This window comes from Xylocopa sonorina, chromosome 8, assembly GCF_050948175.1.
Source record: "Xylocopa sonorina isolate GNS202 chromosome 8, iyXylSono1_principal, whole genome shotgun sequence".
NCBI classification, from domain to species: Eukaryota; Metazoa; Arthropoda; class Insecta; order Hymenoptera; family Apidae; genus Xylocopa; species Xylocopa sonorina.
In genome coordinates this window covers 11,985,670-12,007,818 of record NC_135200.1, presented here as the reverse complement: position 1 = coordinate 12,007,818, position 22,149 = coordinate 11,985,670, and the positions used below count along the sequence as shown (strand labels likewise).

General features: G+C 42.9%; 4 protein-coding genes across 6 annotated transcripts in view; 1 reads left to right on the top strand and 3 right to left on the bottom strand.

The window, feature by feature from the left end:
* Positions 1-757: 757 nt before the first annotated feature.
* Positions 758-4,633, bottom strand: Slim (scruin like at the midline). 2 transcript variants are annotated; one of them, XR_013102120.1, is made up of 4 exons: positions 3,659-4,633; positions 3,109-3,438; positions 1,804-3,022; positions 758-1,704 (listed from the first exon to the last, which is right to left on the bottom strand). XR_013102120.1 is itself a non-coding variant. In XM_076899386.1 (3 exons), the coding sequence occupies exons 1-3, from the start codon at positions 4,394-4,396 to the stop codon at positions 2,849-2,851; spliced, it is 1,242 nt and encodes a 413-aa protein (XP_076755501.1). In that variant the 5' UTR covers positions 4,397-4,633; the 3' UTR covers positions 758-2,848. The 2 variants fall into 2 exon arrangements, 1 of the variants encoding a protein (XP_076755501.1); XM_076899386.1 differs by having other exon boundaries at positions 758-3,022.
* A 678-nt stretch (positions 4,634-5,311) lies between these two features.
* LOC143426392 (uncharacterized) lies at positions 5,312-7,803 on the bottom strand. The gene is made up of 5 exons (XM_076899830.1): positions 7,456-7,803; positions 6,182-7,385; positions 5,820-6,039; positions 5,577-5,709; positions 5,312-5,502 (listed from the first exon to the last, which is right to left on the bottom strand). The coding sequence occupies exons 1-5, from the start codon at positions 7,700-7,702 to the stop codon at positions 5,312-5,314; spliced, it is 1,995 nt and encodes a 664-aa protein (XP_076755945.1). The 5' UTR covers positions 7,703-7,803.
* A 1,679-nt stretch (positions 7,804-9,482) lies between these two features.
* Positions 9,483-22,149, top strand: part of LOC143426471 (uncharacterized) — a 150,422-nt gene continuing 137,755 nt past the window's right edge. The window contains exon 1 of one of the 2 annotated variants that reach the window (XM_076899954.1): positions 9,483-10,605. In XM_076899954.1, coding sequence (XP_076756069.1) covers positions 10,414-10,605 — 192 coding nt within the window. In that variant the 5' untranslated portion in view covers positions 9,483-10,413. The remainder of the gene's footprint in view (positions 10,606-22,149) is intronic. The other variant, XM_076899953.1, reaches the window with a different exon arrangement.
* Positions 18,136-20,472, bottom strand: LOC143426287 (tubulin monoglutamylase TTLL4). Its single transcript, XM_076899636.1, has 4 exons — positions 19,852-20,472; positions 19,349-19,755; positions 18,890-19,280; positions 18,136-18,585 (listed from the first exon to the last, which is right to left on the bottom strand). The coding sequence occupies exons 1-4, from the start codon at positions 20,470-20,472 to the stop codon at positions 18,136-18,138; spliced, it is 1,869 nt and encodes a 622-aa protein (XP_076755751.1).

Genomic DNA, 22,149 nt, shown 5'->3' with positions numbered 1-22,149 from the left:
ATCGGCGAGACAACATACGTCTGTAAAATATATTTATTTTCGCAGAAAGGTATCGTGTATTTTTGTTTGACCGAATACAATCAGGAATTACAAGTATTAATTTACATTTTCATATATTTAGTCTTATGTATTCGATTTCATCGATAACATAATTCCGAGTCATTTCCATACCATTCTCGTACATTTTTACATCTGTTCGCATCGATAAATTCGAGCAAAACATTGAAAAATGTTGTCAGCGTACGAATATTCAGTGAGCAGACGTGATAATACCTAAGTATCTTATTGTTGACGTTTAGCGATCATCGTGAACGCATGCATACGCACCTAAAGGCACGCAAACAATCGCAACGCGCGTACTATAAAATACTTTCACCGTTATTATTAATAAGATAAAGGCAACAAGTGGAATTAACATCCAGACCGTCAAATGAGATCTTAATTGCTTCGTTAATGTACCAATTTAGATTTCAATGCAGTCTTTGCACAGCTGTGTGAAAACCCCTACATTTGATAACTTGGTGTAATCTGAAATAGCATACGATATTTCAAGTATAGTTATACTTCACATTATTCTTATGAAATACATATTACTTCGTTACAACGCTTTCCAAATACATTTCTGTCATTGTCAACCACTAGTATCACGTGTAATCATAGCATATACAATTTCAGGATTAAAACATGCTTTTTTAGTATTTGAATTATAGGTGTTGCATCGAATATAATAAAGGGTATTAAAGAGAAACAAACAGGATTAAGAGCATCAGCTTAACTGTATTCAATTTCCTATTTACAATTTATCTTTACGAATACTCATGCCTATGATGCGTCACCTTAAATTTAGATAAATAGCACCGAGAATGGAACAATGATAAGTGAAATAATCTTGTATTCATTTAAGTATAATCCGCGTGATTTTTGTATATCGATGCAATTTGTCCGAGTAGAATCGTCAGTAAGAATTCTTTACAGTTAATTATTAATGTATCGCATACAAAAATGAATGCATTTAATTTATCTAATTTTAAGGCAAGAGTTTCTTCGCGTTTTACACAAAGTCGCACATAATTCATCATTCCGTTTACTACCATTTGTTCCCCAAGTACTTTTTCAATACCTACGTGCCTATTAGAAATAATTAGATATATTCTGCATTACACGTACTTAATAAAATAACTTTGAAGCTATTTTGTACTCCGAAATTGGTACGCGAATACATCGTTCGTTTGATATGAAATTCTGTGACAAAGAATCTGCAAATATAGAAAAAATTTCTATATCGCATTGTTTTGTGCTGTGAAGAAGCAAAATTTTCGAGCTTTTCGTATTTCTTATTTAAAGTGAAGAATCTCCCATTCAAGATGGTACAATTTCATAAAGAAATTTTGTCTGCTTTTTTCCAACTTTAAATATTCAATAATACTATTCAATTTCTAATGTTGCTTCTAAAACAAAAAGAAATGAATACTTTTTTTACGAAGATTTTCTAGTCTTCTATGATTATAATTTACTTAATTTAAATAAATTTTCTTCTATTCCTTTCCTTTGAATAAAAGTAAAGATAAAATTATTTATTTTATTCTGTATAAAAATTAGATTTAAGACTTATTTCTTCAAAACTTAATAAATGATTATTATCTGAATGTATAAATTATTATTTCGTCTAGAAATTTGTGTATAATTTGTACTGTTGATCTGTATCTGAAAGTATACAATTTGTTTCTAACATTAATTCATATAATAATGTGATTTATTTTTGCAAAATGATACTTGTTTAATATAAACAAAAACAAATTTTACCCAATATGCAATGTGTAGAAAACAAGTTATATAGTACATTATCATTCCCATAATACTATACAAATTTATTACTCATTATATTGAACTGAACACTATTGTAGCCAAAATAAAACAATGTTCTTCGATGTTTTTTTTTACATGAACGTGTTTTTCATTTTTTGGTTCAAGATATACATGTGTGCTATATTGTAATGCACAATCAATTTTATCTAAATTAAGATCCACTCATTATTGCATATTTACATCTATATATATATACAAAGATATAATAAACTTCAGTGGTTATTTTGCAGTGCAAATAGAGAAAAAAATAGTATAGTTTTTAACAAGGTATATGCACTTTTTCTTTATATTAGAAGAAATTTATGTATGTTATTATGTATAACCATTTCTGTTTTCGAGCACTGTATTACGCGTAACGCAAATGAGCATGTGTAGCCAGTAACCTTATGTAGCATGCAGTACAATTTATTTATTAACTATGAGAACCTACTTTATTTTGAAAGCGTCCAAGTAGAAAATGTGAATAAATAAATAAAAAAAGATAATGAAAAAAAACAAATATATTGGTAAGCACAGAACAAAAATTCAGATATAAATTCATATGTAGTGCATAAAACATTTACTATAAAAAGTGGATTGGCAGAAGGATCTGTATGCTATCCATTACATATAGTGTTAATAAGGAGTTAAAAATTCTTTCCACAAATAAACTTTTCTATATAAAGTGTTACATGCAATTCCAGCATCTACAATTTTAGATGGCTTATAAATGCAAACAAATTATAATCGAACTTGAGAGAAACAAAAAAATTTTAAGAATTATTATGTAGTGTGGATTGCACAATATAAGTCTGGAAAAGTGATCCATTTAGAATATTTGTCATACTAATTGCCCAACGCATTACGTATTTTGTTATAAAAATATCATAAACAAATTATGACATGGTGTTCAACAATTATCATGTGATAAATAACTGATAATAATGGTCGGAGTGGTAACGCTTTGAATATATTAGCAAATGTCAAAGGCATTGTTTGGACATTATACATCATACCAATCGATTCTTTGCACAAATTTTAGAGGTATACCCATGTGAAGTAATTCATTTTGTGACTTATGTGTTAAATATCTATAATAAATTAATGCTTGCCAACATATTTCTGATAATTTAGGGATTGTTAACCAGACAGAATAAACTGCATCTGTTCTTACAACCTGTAACAGAATGGTTCAAAATGCTTTCAAAACAACTTTGTAATGGAAGGTAATGAAATAGAAAATTAAGAGCAGCAGTAACACACCTTATTGTTTTCTTTAACAATACCACCGAATGTATACATTTGTCCTTTTGGAGTAAGAGCTGCAGAATGAAAGTATACAGGTTTTGGAAATATACATCTTCGTAGACATGTCCATTGTAGAAGTTTCAAATCTAATCTCCAAACATCACAGAAGACATGATCCCCGTTATATCCTCCAGAGATTACTACAGATGTGTTACCTGTTCTCTCATCTGTATATTGCACAGAACCATGGCAACGTCTAGGTTGTGGTACCGTATTATCATCATTATCACCGTATGTGTTTAATACCATCCATCTGTTTCTTTCTAAGTCGAAAGCAGGGATTTCCTAAATGTTAAATTAGTATAATGATTAACAAAAAATTTATATTAAATTAGAGAATTCTAATTTTTGTAATCTCTTAATACCTGCCATAATATACAAGATACATACTAAATATAAAAAAGAATTTCAGATGAAGTATATGATATTTTCATCTTTTTATTTTAGAAATTTACAAGTCAGGTATTAAGAAATTAATCCTACAGTTGTATCACGTATTGCATACTGAAAACCCAAATGCTTCCTCCGCTGTTCCTCCTCCTAAGACATATATAAGCTTTCCATCAAATGCTAATTCGTGTCTATATCGTCCATGTGGTTCGCATTGATCTCTTCCGGAACATATGTAAACGGTTTCCCAAATGCCAGTTCTAAGATCAAATCTATGAATATCACAAGTATATTCGTATCCTGTAGTACCACCAACCGTATATAAATATGATCCATGGCATATTAAAGCTTGCCCATATTGGGGTTCAGGTAGATCACCACTTGCTGGAACTATGTGCATTTTACCATCATCGACGTTGCACACATAAAGGAAATTGCTACAGCTATCTCCAAATGGTACGCCAGTGCCACCATAGACCATTAGAACGTTGCCCCTTAAAATCACAGCGTTCGATGCCAATTCGTTTGGCATCATGTCTCGACTTGGTAAGCGTTTCCATTGCTGCGTAACAAGATTGAACTTCCACACTTCCTTAAAAAGTGGCTTACTAGATATCCATATCTGATCGTTTTGCATATCAGGATCAGTGTCAGAGACGCATGGATTGAAGCCACCATACGAATATAAATTTTTATGATCGCAGACTATTCTATGCCCGCTTCTGGCCTTTGGACGTTTCACACTCTGTGCCTCATGTTTTATGAACACAAATGGTTTGAACGCGTACAGATCCGGGAAAATCTTGCAAGATCTGTCACGCCTCTGGTGCACTTTTCTCCCATAAGCGAACATGGCGTAAAACAACCAAAATTCTCCACCGGTTTCCTTGATGAACGTTTTCACGCGGCGAGCGATAGTTAGCCTCACTCCAGGTTTGTCGCTTCACTTTTAACCTACCTTTTTTTCAACGATGCACATACAGCTGTAAACCCATGCTTCATTTAGAACTGCAAACTTGTTCTTTTACGCCTATGCAGTATTACCACTGATCTGAGATCAGTAACACAGTTGCGACTGCGTGACGTTGATCAGCTGACTGATTATATTCAATTGTATTCACTGACAGTTTGTCGCAGAAATTAATTTCTTTACGCGTAGACAATAAAATATCGTGTAAAATTTAACTAGATGTTTATTAAATTTGCTTGGTATTCAAATTGTTTATTTAAACTTTAAATAAATAGGCATTAGAAGTTCTCTTCCTGTCCTTATATGGCTCTTATAGTACTTCCTACAGGACGCTATAGTTTATGGTAATCCAACTTTCGTCGACTACAGGGAAAGCATTTGTTTTGTACTTTCGGTAAGTGTAATTAGCTGATTAGAAATATTTCTATTTCTATGATTGGTTACAATTATTTTAAATTTGTTGTACAAGACCAAGCTACATAGAGAATTTGTACGCCACCTACTTACTGCATCTGTAAGTACCTGCATACGCATGAATACTGACTTTATTAATCGTTGGTAAATGTTTAATTCGTTTAATATTTAATACAAAACGAATTCGTTTATATCTAAAATTGTAGCACAGAAATTTATGAGTCTGCTATTAGCATTTTATTTCAATCATACGGTATCATTTCTCAGGAAACATTTCAAGCGTTTTTTCGTTTCATTCTCCGCCACGTCTTGTCGTATCTAAAGAAAACGTACACGACAATTTTTTACGTTCAAATTATTTTTTGTACAAATACGAAAACATGCTTAAGCAGTAACCTTTGCAAGCAAAGGACCGGTTAATTTATCCGTAACTGTAACATTATCCTCCGCTTCTTCTTGTTCCTTTACGGCAGTCGTATTTGAATATACTGTGCCCCGCGTTAAAAATTTAATACTATCGCGTGAGAGGGCCGGAGCAATTAATGCCGGGAGTGGTACGCTTTCGTTAATTAAACCTGTGCAAAGATCGAGAAAAAAAAACCAGCGAATGCCATAAATTGTGGAATATTAATTTTAAACACGATAATACCTTGGTTATTAATCTTCTTGGTTTTAAGAGATGCACACATTTGCCCTACTAAAATTCTCTGAGTGTTCGTCATCCTTTGCAATATTACATGATTTGCGTCTAAATGGCAGGGATCCTGGGCAGGTTTCCAAGACTGCAACCACATGGAATAGGAAAATATCTCTTATCAGATCTTTTCCTTTTGAATATTTCAGACTTTTCGTAATGCCACCGCAATAACATCGTTTTTTATGAGCGCCTTACTTTGGAATTCGAAGTACGTTTAGAGAGGATACTTCCTGAAACTCTTGGTTGCACGGGTGATTTGATCTTCGAGTTCTTCTTTAAGCTACGCCCAAGCTTTGTCTCCGAGAGTTGCATAACAGTATCTTTTTTCGATTGACTACTACAATCGACATCTTTACAATAGCGTTTATTTTTGCTCTGGTGAGTAACATTTTTACCGTGCTTTAACATCTTTGACCTAATTAAATTTAAAAATAAAAACAACGAAGCGCAATTAGTTCGCTTTTTACAAAACTAAAATAATTTGTATTTACTTTTTATTCGCGTTCATTACGTTTAAGGTATTCGACATATCTTTCGGTTGTTCATCAAGAACGAACGACGTTTGCCCTGTTGCATTCCCATTTTGTTCAGCTTCCTTTTTCGGATCAACAAATATATTATTTCGTATCTCGGTAACGAGAGCATCCAGACACGGAATTGATGGCATTTCCAGTGTTAACGCTATTATTTCCTTTTCTAGAATCCCCTCGAAACGAAGATCTATCTCATCTGCCATCGTCGCTACTGATACCACGAAACATTCTGGGGACGAGAATAATGACTGACCCAGCAAGGATTGCACGAAGTTCTGCATTTCGGGACGCAACAACATTTTGTTTATCTTTTCCGTATCCCTTGCGGTGTCGATTATTTTCTTCGACTTTTCAGGATTCACGCGTTGGAGAACGTCGAATACAGTCTGGACTAAAGCTTGGAGCTGGTAATTTACAAGAATCGGTACGACTTTGAAATCTTTGTTTCGAAGCTCAACGTATCTTACGGGCGTGTTCAAATAAAAGCATTTTCTACATTTTTTAGTTGCCCCATCTGGACACAACGTGGCCGAGAGAAAAGAGTTCGTCGATGGCCGACTTCCGAACATACTGTAAAAAGGGGACTTCGTGCTGGAAGTCTTCGAAGGTGCCTCCTTCATAGCTCTGAAGCTAGACTTTATGGTGATTAAATCTTTGGGCACGGTGTCGTAATTCCTTCTTCGTTTCGATTTCAGCATGGTGATGCCGTGGTCGAGTTTAAACGAGGAACCAGTCGTGGACCTCCTCGACGGACTACGCGTCGATCTCGTAACCCAATTTCTAGTCGACACGTTTGTAGTCGCTCCACTCAAGAGATCGTCATCGTCGTCAAGATGGAAAGACAGGCTGTTCTCGTCCAGTCCATTCGATCCTATAGTGGAACGGGCGAACTTTTTCCTCGCTACACCTTCTGCGACTGCTTGTTTGATTCGCAATTCGTGAGAGGCGCCAAGCAAAGAGTACACATGCGGCGTGATCGATGGTATTTTCTCGAAACCGCGCAACGCTATCCTCGTGTTTTTTGCGTTCGATGACAAAGCTTTCTCGAAGTCGGCGTTACTTTCCATGTACTGTCTATATTTCTCCTCGAACTCACGCATCGCCTGATCTTCTAGAATCTTTTTACGTGGGTCTTCGTGCAGTTTCGTGTTCAACGAGACCGCTTGGGTGTCCACTACGTAGCACGGTATGAAATTATTCCATGCGCCGGAGAAATGTTTGCTTTTAGCTGATGGAATGATTATCGCATTATCATTCAAGTGGGTATGTGTTTAGTCTCGTTTACGAAGGAACTGTACCTTTCTCCAATAAAGGCGCGACAGGTCTAACCGCGGAGTCGTCGTTGTTGTTCCACTTCGTACTGTGAGCAGTCAGTAGGTGGAGACAAAGAACTTTGTCGGGGTCTACTTCGCCTTTAGTGAATACTATCGAGCGTACGAACTCGTAGGAATCTCTGGGCATCTGTTTCTGCTTGATCGCCTGACCGCTTTCTTTTATGACGCCCGTGCAATGGTAGCAAAAGCCCGGGTTATGAGTTTCGTACATGCGCACGTTAATAGCCTGCGCGTCAATTACTGTTGTCCGCAATTAGATCGGAAGATCAGGCAATGAACCGCGCTTCCGCTGATTTTACATACGTGTATCGCGACATTGTCAGAATACATAGTAGATATAATTATATAACTAATCTTTTAAACGATATTAGAAAAAGCTATTTATTGAGAAATGTTATTAGAAACAAAAAGGGAACCGTGTAGCTCTTCGACGAGTATTTATTTTTATACACGGACTCCGGGAGATCTTACGTTCGATCCGAAAGGCGCTAGTCGAGCTTCCAGGTTCCTATGACGCGATCGAAACCTGTGCCTCGCAGTCTCTATCATCCTCAAGTCTGACTTTTCCACCTTCTCGAGTTTCATAAGTTCTTGCGTCAGTTTTTGACGACTAATCTCATTCTGCTTAGCGATCTTGTCTTGTAGCGTTGCGTTAGATTTCATGGCTGTCGTGCTTTGTGATTTTCGTGGCTGCCGAGAAATTTTGTTGCGTCGCGTAAACTGGAGATGAGTAGAATGGGAGAAAAGTCAAGGGTGAAACGGTCCTAGCTTTCCTTCCGCCTCGCTCAATTGTGCGCGAATGCACGAACGTGAACGTAAACGCGCTTCACTTCGTACGTATCTGTTGGATAATTCTTTTACCAACGTAGTTGCCTCTCCGATTTCCCCTGACTTTCGACCAGTTTAAACTTGGAATTGTATTACGAATTAACCGCGGTAAGAATACTTTTTACATTTATACTCGATCGTCTTGGGAACTATTTTATGCATTATTGCCTGTTCACAAGCGTGTGAATGAAAAATGTCTGTTATTTACTTTAACCCTTTGATCTTCACTTTGAATTGAATTCACGACATATTGCAATTCGTCTGACATTGGGTAATGATACATAAGGTGGTCCGAAAATGTTGTCAACCGTAAATTAGACGAGCCTATTGCATAACTTATTAAAATTATTTATAGAATAAGAAACTTATTTACCACGAGCAAGAACGCATAACTGTGGCCACTTTGCATAGTTCGAGTTAGTACGATCGCAACAAGCGTAAATACGCATCAATCGTGCCAATTGTAACTGATTGTTTTTCTTCGATTTCTCGTGTCAAAGACACTCGTATTCGATGCCACATATTTAATCCTTAACATTATCGAGCTTCTACGTCATTAGTGTCTATCGTATATTCGAAAATTATTGTTTTCCATTGAAAAGTTATACATATATCATTAATTCCTACAAATCATAATAGCGATATGATTTGTCATCGTACAAGTCGATCGATACGCTTCTAAATATTACAAGTTTCGTAATCAGTCTGCTTACAATCGATCGTTATATTAGCTTTCGAAAATTTCACTATCTTATCTAGAAACGGTAAGCTAATTAGAGAAACTATATTGGATATTGCGCAGAAATTTATTCGAACTAAATTATTCTACAATTATATATAACGGTCACGCGAACTACGGCTAAATAATAAATAAGAGTCAAAATGGAGCATCGATGGTGACATTCGTGTCGATAGAACTATTCTAATCGATAGAAGAATGCATAATCGAAAGAAACAATCCGGAAACGAGAATCACCGCCATTGCTGATTCCACGACGAACAATATTTTCTAATTGGTGGATCGGAGAGATACCGCGCGTAATACGGTGTCCGTGATTGGTCAAACGGCTGGGTAGATTGGCCGAGATTGATCGCGCGCATCGATTACGTCAGTCTCTCGTTAAACTTGCGTGCGCGAGTTCGATCTGGTTTCGAAATGTGTTTTGTTTACGCGAATCTCTGATATACGGTACGGGCGAAGACACGAGAGTGACGAGGAGGCGCGGCACGACGGTTAGGAAGGCCGGCTGTGTGACGGGCCGCGTGGTAGGAGGTTGCTGCGATTCAATTTCAGTCGAAGCGCGCCAGGCAGACCGAGCGCCAGCAAGAACCGGCTGCTCTCTTTTCCGCACCTCGTGCCTTGCTTTTCGAACACCATCGAAACTCCTGGTGCACGCGAGCCTCGCATCGCCGTCTCTACTCGTTCGGGCACGGTGTGCTCGTGTGGCTACGATGACGTATACCTGTGCCTCTAGTTAGAGGGGGATGCCCGTAGTAACGTGTGTGTGTACGCGCGCGCGACCGACAGCGACCCTCCAGCATCCCGAGTAAGTGTTTACGTTGTGTTGTCGTGCGTGTAACCCACCGCGGATAACCGTTGCTCTTGAAAACCTGTACCCCTCGCGTTTTCGAACGCGTTGGAAGAAAAAAAGCACGGTACGTCAACGACCCAGTTTCGACGACCCAGGAGCGTCGAGTGACGGGGACGCAGCAGTGATCTTTCGCTACGATCGAATCGAATCGAACGCGATCGAATTCCGTGGAAATTCGTTAACGACCTTCGCGTCGTGTCGACACAGTGTGCGTGCAGGATTTTCGAAAACAAACGCGAGCACCGGAAGTGCCAATGACGCGTGAAGAATGCGTTCGTTTACGAGCAGTGGACACACGTTGAGTTTGGACATGGGACAGTCGAGAGATCGCAGCGTACCAGTGCAGTTTACGATCGTTCGTGCCGGAGAGTTTCGGTAACTCGCCGATGGACCTTCGCTGCGTTTTATCATCGCGTAATCTCTGCGACCACGTGACACACGATGCGACCGTTTACCGCCATGAGCACAAGGGCATAAGAAAGGAGGACTCCCGGCTCTCAGAATGGAATTCGGAGGCTACAAAGGTACCGGCCCTCGTGTTAGGGTGCGACGACGCGCGGAATTAGGTAGACGGCTCACCAGGAGGCTGTCTCTGGTCGCGAAAATGCCAGCTGCCATTCTTAGCAAAGCGAATCCACCTGAACCAAGGCCAGTGGAGATCACAGCGATCGCACCTGACAAGACACACCTTACTGTGAGTAAATTGCATCTTATTCTCTCTCTCTATCTCTCTCTCTTTCATTCTTCTTCCGTTCGAAATATTTCTTGGCATCGATTTAGCTTCGCGATTACGAATTCGAAGGTGGATACGGGATCAGTTTATATTGGCCATTGTTGTTTAGCTTGCTAGTCACACGCGTCGATCCACTCGGTGCAATATTTCAGCGAACGCTTCGCGAACGATCGGACTGTCGCCGGTTCGACTGCGGTTGCGCTGCCATGGGTTGCCGATTGTTTTAAACTGTGTCGCGCACGTATCGGTAGTAACATCGTGGAAATGCTCGAACCTATATTCGAGCGACGCGGATTCCATGGTAGAAATCGAAACTCGGTTTAGGGTTCGAACGATTAATGTACCAACACGTAAACCGTGCACCGACTACAAGGTTCCGTACATTCTATACAGGAGTAAGAGGCGTTACCTTCGGTATTTAAGCGCTCTATAGAAACGTTGCACGTCATTCTCCTCTCGCGTGCTCGTACACGTTTTGCTTCTTGGCCTCTTTCTCTCTGTGCGCGCACGAATACTCTCCCGTTGACTTTTGTTACACCGACTAACAGGCAATCTTTGTCTCGGGCTGTTCGGCTTAATTATTTCCGATGGAAATTAATGAACTTTTCGAGTCCGGCTCGATCGTGTATTTACAACATTCCGCGACAGAGTCCGTAAGTTATGTCGGTTGGAACACAACCCGGCAACTGTGCCGATTCAGAACCACTTTTCCTTTTATTCTCTAACTGCCTCGCTCGTAACGGAGATCGTAATCTCTCTTCGTGCATCTTCGAATAATCATTGTTCCTTCTCCCCTATTTTTTACCACGGCTCTCAATCGCCTGGGAAGAGAAACATTCTCAGCTTCCGAATGCCGTTTAATATACACACGCGTGTATACACCGTGCACGCGTTCGCACGTGCGTGTAAGTACAAGGCGAACTCGCGAAAAGAAAAGTGAAGGCGTCGTCGTACGTATACGTATATATATATGTATGCGCGGTGGCGTTCCTTGAACTCCACCGACTTCTACACGTAATCGTCGTAAGAAAGAAAGTGCGCAACGTGATCGATAACGGCGGCACTTTCTAGTGGGGAACAAAATGCACTTTGTCCCTGTTCGGATTTTTACCAATGGATTATCTCGCGATCGAACACGATCGTACGTTGCATTGAAACGTGTCGCGTAGATGGTTGCTACGAGTACAATCGGATACTACCGATTTTATTTTTTCACACGCGCATATACGCACTATTGATCGGTTTTACGTGCTCGTAACCTTCGCATGGCATGGGATAATAGAGAATCCAGTCGTTCCATGTTTTTCATCCGCACATTATTTTTTTTAGAGAGGCTACGTTCTCTGAAAACGAAGTAACTGTTCGGATAATTTTGAACGGTAATATCCACACGTTGCATGTAATCGAGACACGCACACAACGGACTCTGAACAGCGTGTGCACTAGATACAGCGACGTTTAAGACCGGAATGATAATTTTTCAATTTTTCCGCGGATACATATCGCGTGGCTTATTGCACACGAAGTGGTCGCACGTGCACGCGTAACTCGTAGCTCCGGTTGCATCGCCTGGTATAACTGTTCATTTCAAACGAGCGTTCGCGCCGTTTACCTACATAAACAGAAAATCCTAATTAAATGCTAATGCGGCGTAGACAAGCGTTTCCCTTGGTGATCAAGAGATCTCGCGTCCACTCATAGCTCGCTATGACGCGTTTCCCGGGATTTTACGATCTAATCGCTGGATAATTTGTAGCCCGGTCTCCTACGGAAGAGATAACTCTTTGCGTTCTATCGTTAAATCGTCGATATAACGCTCTTTCCCATCGGTGGGCGTCCTCCCGTGCGTTCCGACCGATTTTTTCATCGTTCCACGTTTTATCGTTAAAAGATTTACAGAGGGGTAGTCAGCCGCGTCCTTTCCGTAAATGAACGTTGCAATTAAGTTGTCCCCGTTTTACGATACTCCGGCAGGCTCGGCTCTTTGATTTCAATGGTCACCACGTTATATAAGAGCAATCACGGTCGCAAGCGTCGGTTGCACTTGGTTCAGAAAATCTCACGAAAGAAAACGGCTGGCCGACACGGTGCCGGGCGACAGTAAAATCGTTCGGAACCGTTCATAAATTTCGCACCGATCTTGCCGCTCGTTCACGGCCTGTTTCGCGTATTTAGAGAATATCATCCGCTGGTATAGCGGTCGTACCGTGTAACAAATATTTCCGCTAGTTTCTGATTATTTATTGGTAGATGTAGCAACTATTAAGTCGTTGGACAAGTTTGTGCCGTTTCCAGCGTGGATACCGTATTTATTATCTTCTTACCCGGGTAATAAAACATCGTTCGTAGCTGATGGCCGCGTATTATCTTCAAGGCATGTTCCGAGTGCAATCTTTGTATGAGTAGTGTATCTAGTAGTCGTTTTACTTTCATAGGGGATGGATATGTTATATAAATATATCGGGGACATCTTTATCGCATTAACTCCTCTAAGAGGTTGGTTTTTAGATCGTAATCGTCGTTGGAAACGGGATCGATCGAATCAGCGCCGGTTTCTCATTATACGAATATAGATTTTATGCCACCGCTTTCTCTGCGCAATTTCTTACGAATACCTCCGTCGAATAAAAAATAATTAACGGGCAAGCGTCCGGAGTTTAGCGACTTTCCACGCTTACGTTACACAATGTAGAAACTTTGCGTCCGTTGGAAAGAAGAAAGATATCGGCACGATCGCACGTGGAAAGAATAACAGTAGGACCGTAAATTCTAACGATACTCTAAGTGCAGTTGTTAATTAGTTTAAATGAACAGTCGTTAAAGTAGCGAGACCTCGAAGTGTCCTTGAATTCTCGACGTTCGACGAGCTTTTTTCTTCGAACCCACATGTTTCTGCTCCAATTAACGTACTTCGTTAGATCGACTCAAGATAATCCGATCTACAAATTAAAGCGAAAAATAACCGGCGCAGATAATCGAACATCGTACGTGCCACTTTCTTAGGCGTCTAATTATAGTCGTATAAAATGTCACGTAACATCGAACTTGCGATGGACAACGTGTAGATCGGGCAACCGGTGGCCATCGTGGCCCTCATTCAGCACGATCGGCACGTGAGCACCGCTTAAAAGGTCATCGACACGGCGCTCGTGGTGCGCGAAATTCACTTTCGACTTCGAAGATCGACGATCCGCTCGCTGTCGAAACGAACGCCACGCTCGTCTAATCAAACGGAGAAAGCGCCGATCGAATTCGCCGGGCGATCTCCATGTTTAGCGTGGAACCCGTTGAATGTCACCGACACCGGCTTATCCGCGGCTGATTCCTGCTTATTATGCTTCCACCCGTTTATTAAGTCCCGCGTGTGCCAACTACGACTGCCAGCGACCGTGAGCAGGAAACAGACCGACGAAACTGCTCCGGCCTTATCTCGTTACGGTGTCTACAACAATTTTTGTCGCCGTAATTATAATACGTTAACCTTTTTATATCGTGGCCAGTGTATCACTGAAATTTCACATTCCGGCGGACTTTACGATGGCAATTTTCTATCCAAGAGATAGATTAACTCGAGACCGTTCCTTTAAAATTGCGTGACGTACATCATCGCTATCTTACCGCTGTTTTTTCTTCTACTCGATCAAGCGATGCGATGATAGCATAACGTAATACGATTTGGTTGGCAAACTGAAATTTTTCAATTACGAAATAAATCGGTTTTTACGATAACAATGTAATCGCGGTTGGTTTTCTGCTCTACTGAAAAATAACGAAAACGGATTTAGCTTAGTCTGGCTTTCAGCCGCGGAATTCTAATTAGTACGAATGAAATAATACATCTGGAATGTATTCCGACATTTCCATTTCAAATTAGCAAGCTATGAAACAAATAATATATTCAGTAGCGTGGCGTTTAGAAGAAATTCGTTGCACTCGATTCTAGCTCCATTTCCGTCTGACAAAAAACTTTCGTTTCGCCTCGTGTCTGTACCTCGGAGGATTGGTTTCGTTTAAGCGAGCCAAATTGGGAAATTCACCTCGGACGGAAGACTTTTCAGAGTTTGAGTAACTTCCGCGACGCGTGTAACGCTGTGCGTCAAGTAAAAGTCGACTTGTACGAGTACGAAGAGATTTTTCTGAGGCTGGATCGTCCGGATGAACGGGCGAAAGTGATGCTCGAGCTCGATTTCGATCGCTCTTTATCTCGTCCGATTAACCATTTATTCTAGCGATGGGTCGATTTCATCCTCGGTTCGTCGCGTGGCTATCAATTATCATCTGTACGAACAGATTTCCACGGTCGTGCATGCACGACGTTCTCATTGCGAGCCATAGAGTATGAGTCAACGTCAGTCGGAGACAAAGAACACCAGCGTGGAGTACGTATGCATATCGTTCGGCAGTGGCAGAAATGTCTGTTGTTTCTACTGCTGAAATGTAATTTCCGGCATGCCTATTGAACTGACCCATTTTCATAGACGTGCCGCCGCTGGCTGCCAGCGATTCGATCTTTAAAACCACCGTATTAACAGAGTAATATGGATTTAGGTGAATACACGTGGCGCTGCAAATGAGTAGGTGTCTGCTCGAATAAATGTACTGCCGTCTCTCGTTGTCTCAACTTAATTCCTTCGTTGATGTCGAATAATCGATAAATTTGAAAACTGAAATAGTTTGCTCTACAGTATTTTGTTAAAATTCAACGATTCTTATAGAAAAGAAAGGAGGTAAATCTCTCCACGAATAGCTGAATAATATAATTCCCGATTAGAAAACTGTGTCGATGCGACACGAGGGACGGGCGAAGGTTGAAACGGGGTCACTGGTTTTCCTACTTATACTTATTTCACTTTCATGAATAGTCGATCGTATGTACATTTCGAATCGCGAGTAACCAGAAAGTTGCGCGTTTAGAGCGGATTCCTTCTGAACACTGAACGTCCGTGGCTAACGATTACAGAGTGTCTGTTGTAATTAAGTCGGACTCGAGTGGATCCATTCGTGAGATTGCGAATTTTAGATCTCATTCTGCTCTGATTGTCAGAGTCACGCAGCCGTACACTCGCTAATAATGTGACAGTCGGAACGTAGCCACGGTAAACAGTCCAGTATATTTTATCACGCTTGACCGCGACCGGGAACAGAGAACACATGTATCTGCTGGAAAACTAATTTAAGATGGTCGTTAGGTAGAAAAAGCAAATGATATCTCCTTAATATCGCAACGTAGTTCGTTTTATTCTCTACTTTTCTATTCCCATGATTCCTCCAATTTTTCCACTCGTCGTATAGTCGAGCGTCGTTGGAGCGTTTCTACCTGAGTTCTGACGCAGGACTGAAAACGTCGCGACAGGTCGCGACGAACCTCGAGAAACAACGAAGGGTATATACACACACGAGGTTGCTCGAAGCGCTCCGATAAGGACATTGTTCAAGGATTAGTAGGATCTACCGAAATTCCTCAGGGCAATAGGGTCCGAGCCACACAAGAGGGGCGTTCCTAAATGTTCCTAGGTCTGTTGCTGCGTCAGAGGATTTGCACCCGTGGTCGTTTACGAGAATCAATAAAACCTTCGTATCCTCTGATGTTTAACAGCCGGTTCTAGGGATCCATCCCTCTGTCGTTCTAGCTTGTGAAGTAACGTATACCGCGGATCGTAACATGTTTTTTCCAGCGATCGTTCCGGAACACGTTTCATTTCCGATACGATAGCGATACGTTGTCCGTTGTTTAGCGTCTAGGCGCGATTCCATTTTATAATCTAAATAGTTGGTCGAGGAAATAGTGAGACGAGCCGCTGATAAGACGTAGATGAAACGGCGTTCACGTGCGGCGTCGTCGTGCGGAAAAGTAGGTTGCATGTGACGGCTCGAGAGAAGACCGTCTGAATGGAGTGGAAACGCCGCCTGGAAGCCGAGCGTAGACGGAATTTTCAGGAAATGATTCACGCCGCTAAAGCCCGCCGGAGCTTTCACTCCCGGTCGCCCCTTACGTCACCGTCGAACGAGCTCTGACGAGCCGTGGCCGATCGAAATTATTGCGAACGCGCGATCGTATCGAACGCGCGTTCCTTCGATTAATTAGAAGGCAATGAACTCGATCGATCCAGTAGGATTCCTGTTCGGCGTACGTAACCCGACAAAATATTGCTCTTAACCGTTTCACGAGCGACCTAGCGGAATGTTTTCCATCGGATAACGAGCAACAAGAACCGTTTGCTTTTGCCATTCGCACGTCGCTAAACGCTCGTTCGAAGGTTATTGCGAAACTGTCCGTCGACGCGCGCGGCAAAATTCATCCGGGCAGCCTACTACGAAACGCTTCAGCGTTTCCTTTTTATCGCGAATAATTGCCGCGCGTAATTATAGATATTCACGCGCATTATCGTTAATGCGGGTGCTCGCGCGGGTGCTCTATGTACATGTAATGCTATTCAATTTTAACTGTCTCTCTTTTCGCCCGGAGTTCTTTTCCGTCGAAATGAATCATCCTACGTTTCTCTATTTAACCCGGGGCGAACATTAAACTTCGCTGCGAGCTGCATTTACGTAACGATGCAATTTAGCCCTGCAATTTGACGCAGTCGAGGAAGTATCGTCGGTGCATTAACGCAATTCTCTGACTAGCGAACGCGATGACAAATCCACCGGCACTTGTCGAAGAACAAGAAAAGAATGAAAAAGTATAAACGAAACAACGAGATTATTTCATATTAATACCGAGCATCTGTGCAAATAGAAACGATTCATCGTGGAAACACTGTGCTCCGAGTCTTTGGTAAAGGAACTCTGTTCCATCGTCGTTTCGTTGTACCCACTTAAAAGATACATGCACTTGCATACCTCTCGGAGGCCTCTTTGTGTCACAATTTCGAAAGGGAAATTGAGTTACGCGTAATTCGATAAAGGAAATCCGCCGAGCGAGCGAATACTCCTATTCAGGGGAAGTTGTAAACGGCAAATGGGTGACGTCAACGTGACCGATATAGTTAATACTACTCATAGTAGCTTGCGGTTATGGCGTTGCGCAACCGTCTCGACTAAGATGGATTAACAGGCGTAAGGTTTCGCTCGGATTTCTCGAATTCCATTGACATCGGATGTCTCCCGAGACAAAACAGTTTACACGCCGGTGCGACGGTGTCGGGCGTCTTAATTGCTCGCGCAGAAGCTGATTACCGATCGTGCAGAGTTACGTGATAAGCCGAGGAACGAGGACTCGACGCGATTGCTGGGAGTACTCGTAGAAAAAGTTCGTAGAGAGACGTTTACATAAGAATGATTCGGCTGCGCAATCGTTTTCCTTACTTTTGTCTATTATGCTCTTTTTTTTCGTCGACTTTACGTACATACTGTATTACAAAGGTAAGTACGTTACGTAAAACGTTCCGACCGCGTCGCGCTACCGACCTTGCTCCGTGTGAACTCTATTAATTGAAGTTCAAACGATTTCCGTGTTACGAGCAGTCGCAAATAAGCGACGACACATCTTTAGTCTACGTGTTGCATTGCTTCGCAGTGCTGCTGCAATTTACGGATTCCAATCGTTCTATTATCGGAGTATCGGTGCTCCCAGGCATCGAGCAATCGATCGTAGTATCTTTCCACCTCGAAGAATTTGAAGTACAAATGAGTTCCCTCGGTTGGGAAAAGCTTCTGAAAGTCTTCGGCTTGGCTGAGCTCGTCCTCGTAGCGGACGAGCTGCCTGAGGTCGTCTCTCGTTAAATTCTCGAGGATCCGATCGAGGTACTCGTCACGATCCCGCAGCGCGTTGATCTCGTTCTGTTTCGTCTTCTCGTCGAGAGTCAGCGCCATGCTGTACAGTCTATAATTATGCGCGATCGAGTCGTACTTTTTACTGCGCGCTCGGGCGCTCGAAACTTGTTCGTCTTTCGGGAGCTGGTAACCGGCCATGTTCAAGGCGTTCCTCAGGAGTGGACCCTGCGAAAGGAACGGAAGTCGCGGTTAGAGGCGCGGGCCACCGTACTTTTTCGGCGCGTCTAATCGTGACTCAATGGATGTGACCATAAATAATTTATCAACGAACGACTGGCTCGAAACGGCGTGGTGGCTCCCGTGCATCAACGCGGAGGAATTCGAAAGTTCGCGATTAATCAGCGGCGAGCGCGAACGCACCGAACGGACGGAATGAAATATTAACTATCGTCCCGCGAGATCGTGAAAGTTTTGATCGCGATGGAAAAAGTGAATTCCCGGCTGGTAAATGAGCATGCGTTTGAATCACCTTGATAGCAGTATCGAGTGGCGAGTCGGTCTGCAAGGATGGCAGGGTGTTAACTTCGAGCAACCACGGTCTTAAACTCTCGTCGAGGAGTACGTCGAACCCGTACAGTTCGTAGCAGGTGTAACACGAGATCAGATTTTCCGAAATGGTCGCGTTCATGCTGGACTCGGCGGCAACGAGCGTCTTAACGACAATGTCCTTGATCTTGGACCACAGATCAGCGACGTCCGCTCCCTCCTGCCTCAGGTACGACCATAGACTAGAGAAGGACCACTTATGACCTTTGCACGAATTCACTCCGTCGTTCGTTACGTAAGCTGGATTCTGCTTGTTCACACTGCTGTTGGTCAGGTGCATGTATTTGTCGCTCAGATTCGCTCCACGCACGTACCTGGACGCGAACCACCGTGTTCAAATGCCGCGATACTTACGTAAATCCCGTACATTGAAACGAATTACCTGACCGAAGCGAAACGGACCAAACCCTCCTTGTAGATGTAAATTCTCATCGGATTGACACTCGTTAGGAGGACGTAGACTCGCAGATCGAACTTCAACCCGTTAATGAGTTTCGGCCTGCTGATGTAGCGTTGAATGATCATCGAATGCCACTTTGGTATCTCCCACCATTGGTTCACGATCTTGATACCCTGACCACGGCCCGAGGACGTCGGTTTTATTATCCACGTGGTACCAACGCCGTGTCTGTTCCACATGCTCTCGAATTTCTGTATCTCCTTTGGCAGAATATACGTACGGGGCATAAAGTTGTACTCCTTCGAGCCGAACTTCTTCGACATCTCGTTCAGATGCGTCCACAGTAAGTCCTTGTTGCCAACGTTCAACGATCCTGGCACGTTGTTTATCTGATTTTAAGCCGGATAAGAGATGCACTGTGGCGTTTATTCGTGCTTAACAAGTGATCGTTACCATTAAAAATGACGAGGAAGATTGTTCTTCACCTTTTGGAAACTCTTCATACGACGATACCTCGCCGTGTCTTTACTGGACAGATTCCACACACCTGACCAATCGTTTCCTTTGCTCACTATCTGGTATCCAGAGTTGATCAATATCTTCACCAACACCCTGGGCATGGACGTGGTGAACTTCCATTTGAGTAGATGAGCAAAATCATTGGGCACCTTTCTCGTGGGTGTATGATCGTGGCTTTGGAAGAGAACGTAAGGCGCTACGTTTGGGAACAGGCTTTTTCTCATAGGTAACGGTGCGATGTCCGTTACTTTGTCTCCATCTGCTCGTTTGTCGAAAATAATCTCGATATGTCCGTCTGACCGTGTCGCGCTCTTTGGTACGTTATTCTTGTGCTTTGTCGTTTCAACTGCTCGAGGTTGGAGCAGATCCACGGATTTAGCTTGGTCGTAACGCAACGCGACAGGTGAACCTTGCGAATTTGAGATAGAACGAAGGAAAATCATCTCCGTGAGTTTCTCGTAGATCGACCATTCCTCGTCCAGGTCCGTGTCGAGGTTAATCATTCCGTTGGAGGTACTGGTGGTCGCGTAGTGGCGCGCGGTAACTCCGAATTTCCGTGGATCGGGATGACTGAGATCATCCTGCATCGTGGCATCGACGTACTCGTAAATTTTCCGTTCATTATCGTTCAGTGTGTCCAGGTACACTGGGAATTTGATTTAAAGCTCCATGATTGAACGTGTCGCAGGGTGGCGCGGGGTGAAGTTGCTCGCGGAACTCGTTTCGGTCTCGCGGTGGTCGATACGACCGATAGATTTACGAAACACCCTTTCCGGAGTCGTACTATAAAATCGTTGGACCGTACGCCGGTAACGAGTCAGGGAAGTGTTCGATTCGTTTGACCAACGCTCGGAGACGGGTCCTCAGCTCCGTTTCGTTCCGCGATTAGATGCGGGGCACGGAGCGGAGCGTCCATTAAATCAGTTTCTGTTCACCTATTCCCTATCAACGGGGAACAATGCCGCGATTGATTCGACGGCAGTCCGCATTTGCGTGCCAGCGGGGCGTTTATCTTGCCGGTAGGAGCGGTCGAACGCCGCGGTAAACACGCTGCCGGACACGCGGCTGGTTTATGTACGTAACGCGCGCCACGCACACCGTCGATGCACGTGTTTCTTGCGATCCTGGATTCCCTTTGGATGCACGTCCACGCATGCCGGCTCCTCGAGTGCTCCGCCGAGGCCCTTGAAACCTCTACGATAAACCTCTTCCTGCGAAGTAGGGGAGATTGTTGTAATTAAGAATTGGAAGCTGTAGCTTCGTGTATCAAAGGCGACTTTTACGATCGTCCCTCCGCAATATCTGTTTGAAAATATTGGTGGAGCATCTTTTCGATTATTCGTTTTCGTCAAGGTTTCTCATGGTACGCGAGCAGGTAAATAATGCTACTCGAAAAGGTAAAATGTTACGGCAGTCCCTCGGTCTCCTACATCAAGGGGAAAAAAGAAGGCTCGGAGTCGGGCGGGTCTCCTGGTCGATCGGGCAAACACACGCCTCTATCGTTCCCTATAGCTCTTCCGTTCGGACTCTAATGGCGATGCTGCTCGATGCTAATTTGATTCCCGTGTAGCGCAATCACGAGACTGATTGTCGATGTTACGCGCATCACGCGCATTCCTGCATGCGCGCTAGTTGCGTTTTCCATCTTGCACGATTAATTGTTCGCGGTATACGATGCGTGGACGTTGCTTCTCTCTCTCTCTCTCCCTCTCGTTCTCTCTCCCGCTGTCTTGTTCACAGTCCGGCAGCCTTCCTTTTAGGACGCTACGGCTATATAGGAATGCGAAGCTCGTGTGTCTCTAATCTGTGCCCCTCGCACACACAATGCGAAGACCGAGTGCCCGCGCTACAGAATGTAATACGCGCGCGATACCAGATATAAACGCGCATTTACATACACGATCCGTGCCGCGATCCACGATCGAGTACGGAGAGGAGCAAGCTCACCTGGCCAGGCTTCCGGCATTATAGACTCCGCGCGCGCTCACTTTCCTCGGGGTTGCTCTCCGCCGCTTTCGGCATCCCGAACAGAGATATCAGAAAACGGTTGATTTAAGGAGATCCACCGTTCCACCGTGTACGTTTCTAATCTAACCGCCGCAAAGTAGCCAGGCAACTGCGCAACGCACGCGATATTAGATACGCCGAGGATTTACACGGCTAAGTCAGGTATCTCGCGATGCACCCTTCCGGCAACGCGCTCCTTTTTCTCCCGTTTCATTGCTTTCCTATCTATTTAGCAAAGCGTTATTTGGTGTTCGACG

Coding starts and splice junctions, on each gene's coding strand:
- Slim (XM_076899386.1), bottom strand. CDS start 4,396: ATGTTCGCTTATGGGAGAAAAGTGCACCAGAGGCGTGACAGATCTTGC. Junction 3,439..3,658: donor AGGAAGCATTTGGGTTTTCA/GTATGCAATACG, acceptor TTTAACATTTAG/GAAATCCCTGCTTTCGACTT. Junction 3,023..3,108: donor TTGTTAAAGAAAACAATAAG/GTGTGTTACTGC, acceptor ATTCTGTTACAG/GTTGTAAGAACAGATGCAGT.
- LOC143426392 (XM_076899830.1), bottom strand. CDS start 7,702: ATGTACGAAACTCATAACCCGGGCTTTTGCTACCATTGCACGGGCGTC. Junction 7,386..7,455: donor CGCGCCTTTATTGGAGAAAG/GTACAGTTCCTT, acceptor TCATTCCATCAG/CTAAAAGCAAACATTTCTCC. Junction 5,710..5,819: donor AACGTACTTCGAATTCCAAA/GTAAGGCGCTCA, acceptor ATGTGGTTGCAG/TCTTGGAAACCTGCCCAGGA.
- LOC143426287 (XM_076899636.1), bottom strand. CDS start 20,472: ATGCAGGATGATCTCAGTCATCCCGATCCACGGAAATTCGGAGTTACC. Junction 19,281..19,348: donor GTCCGTTTCGCTTCGGTCAG/GTAATTCGTTTC, acceptor GTTCGCGTCCAG/GTACGTGCGTGGAGCGAATC. Junction 18,586..18,889: donor CACTCGATACTGCTATCAAG/GTGATTCAAACG, acceptor TTCCTTTCGCAG/GGTCCACTCCTGAGGAACGC.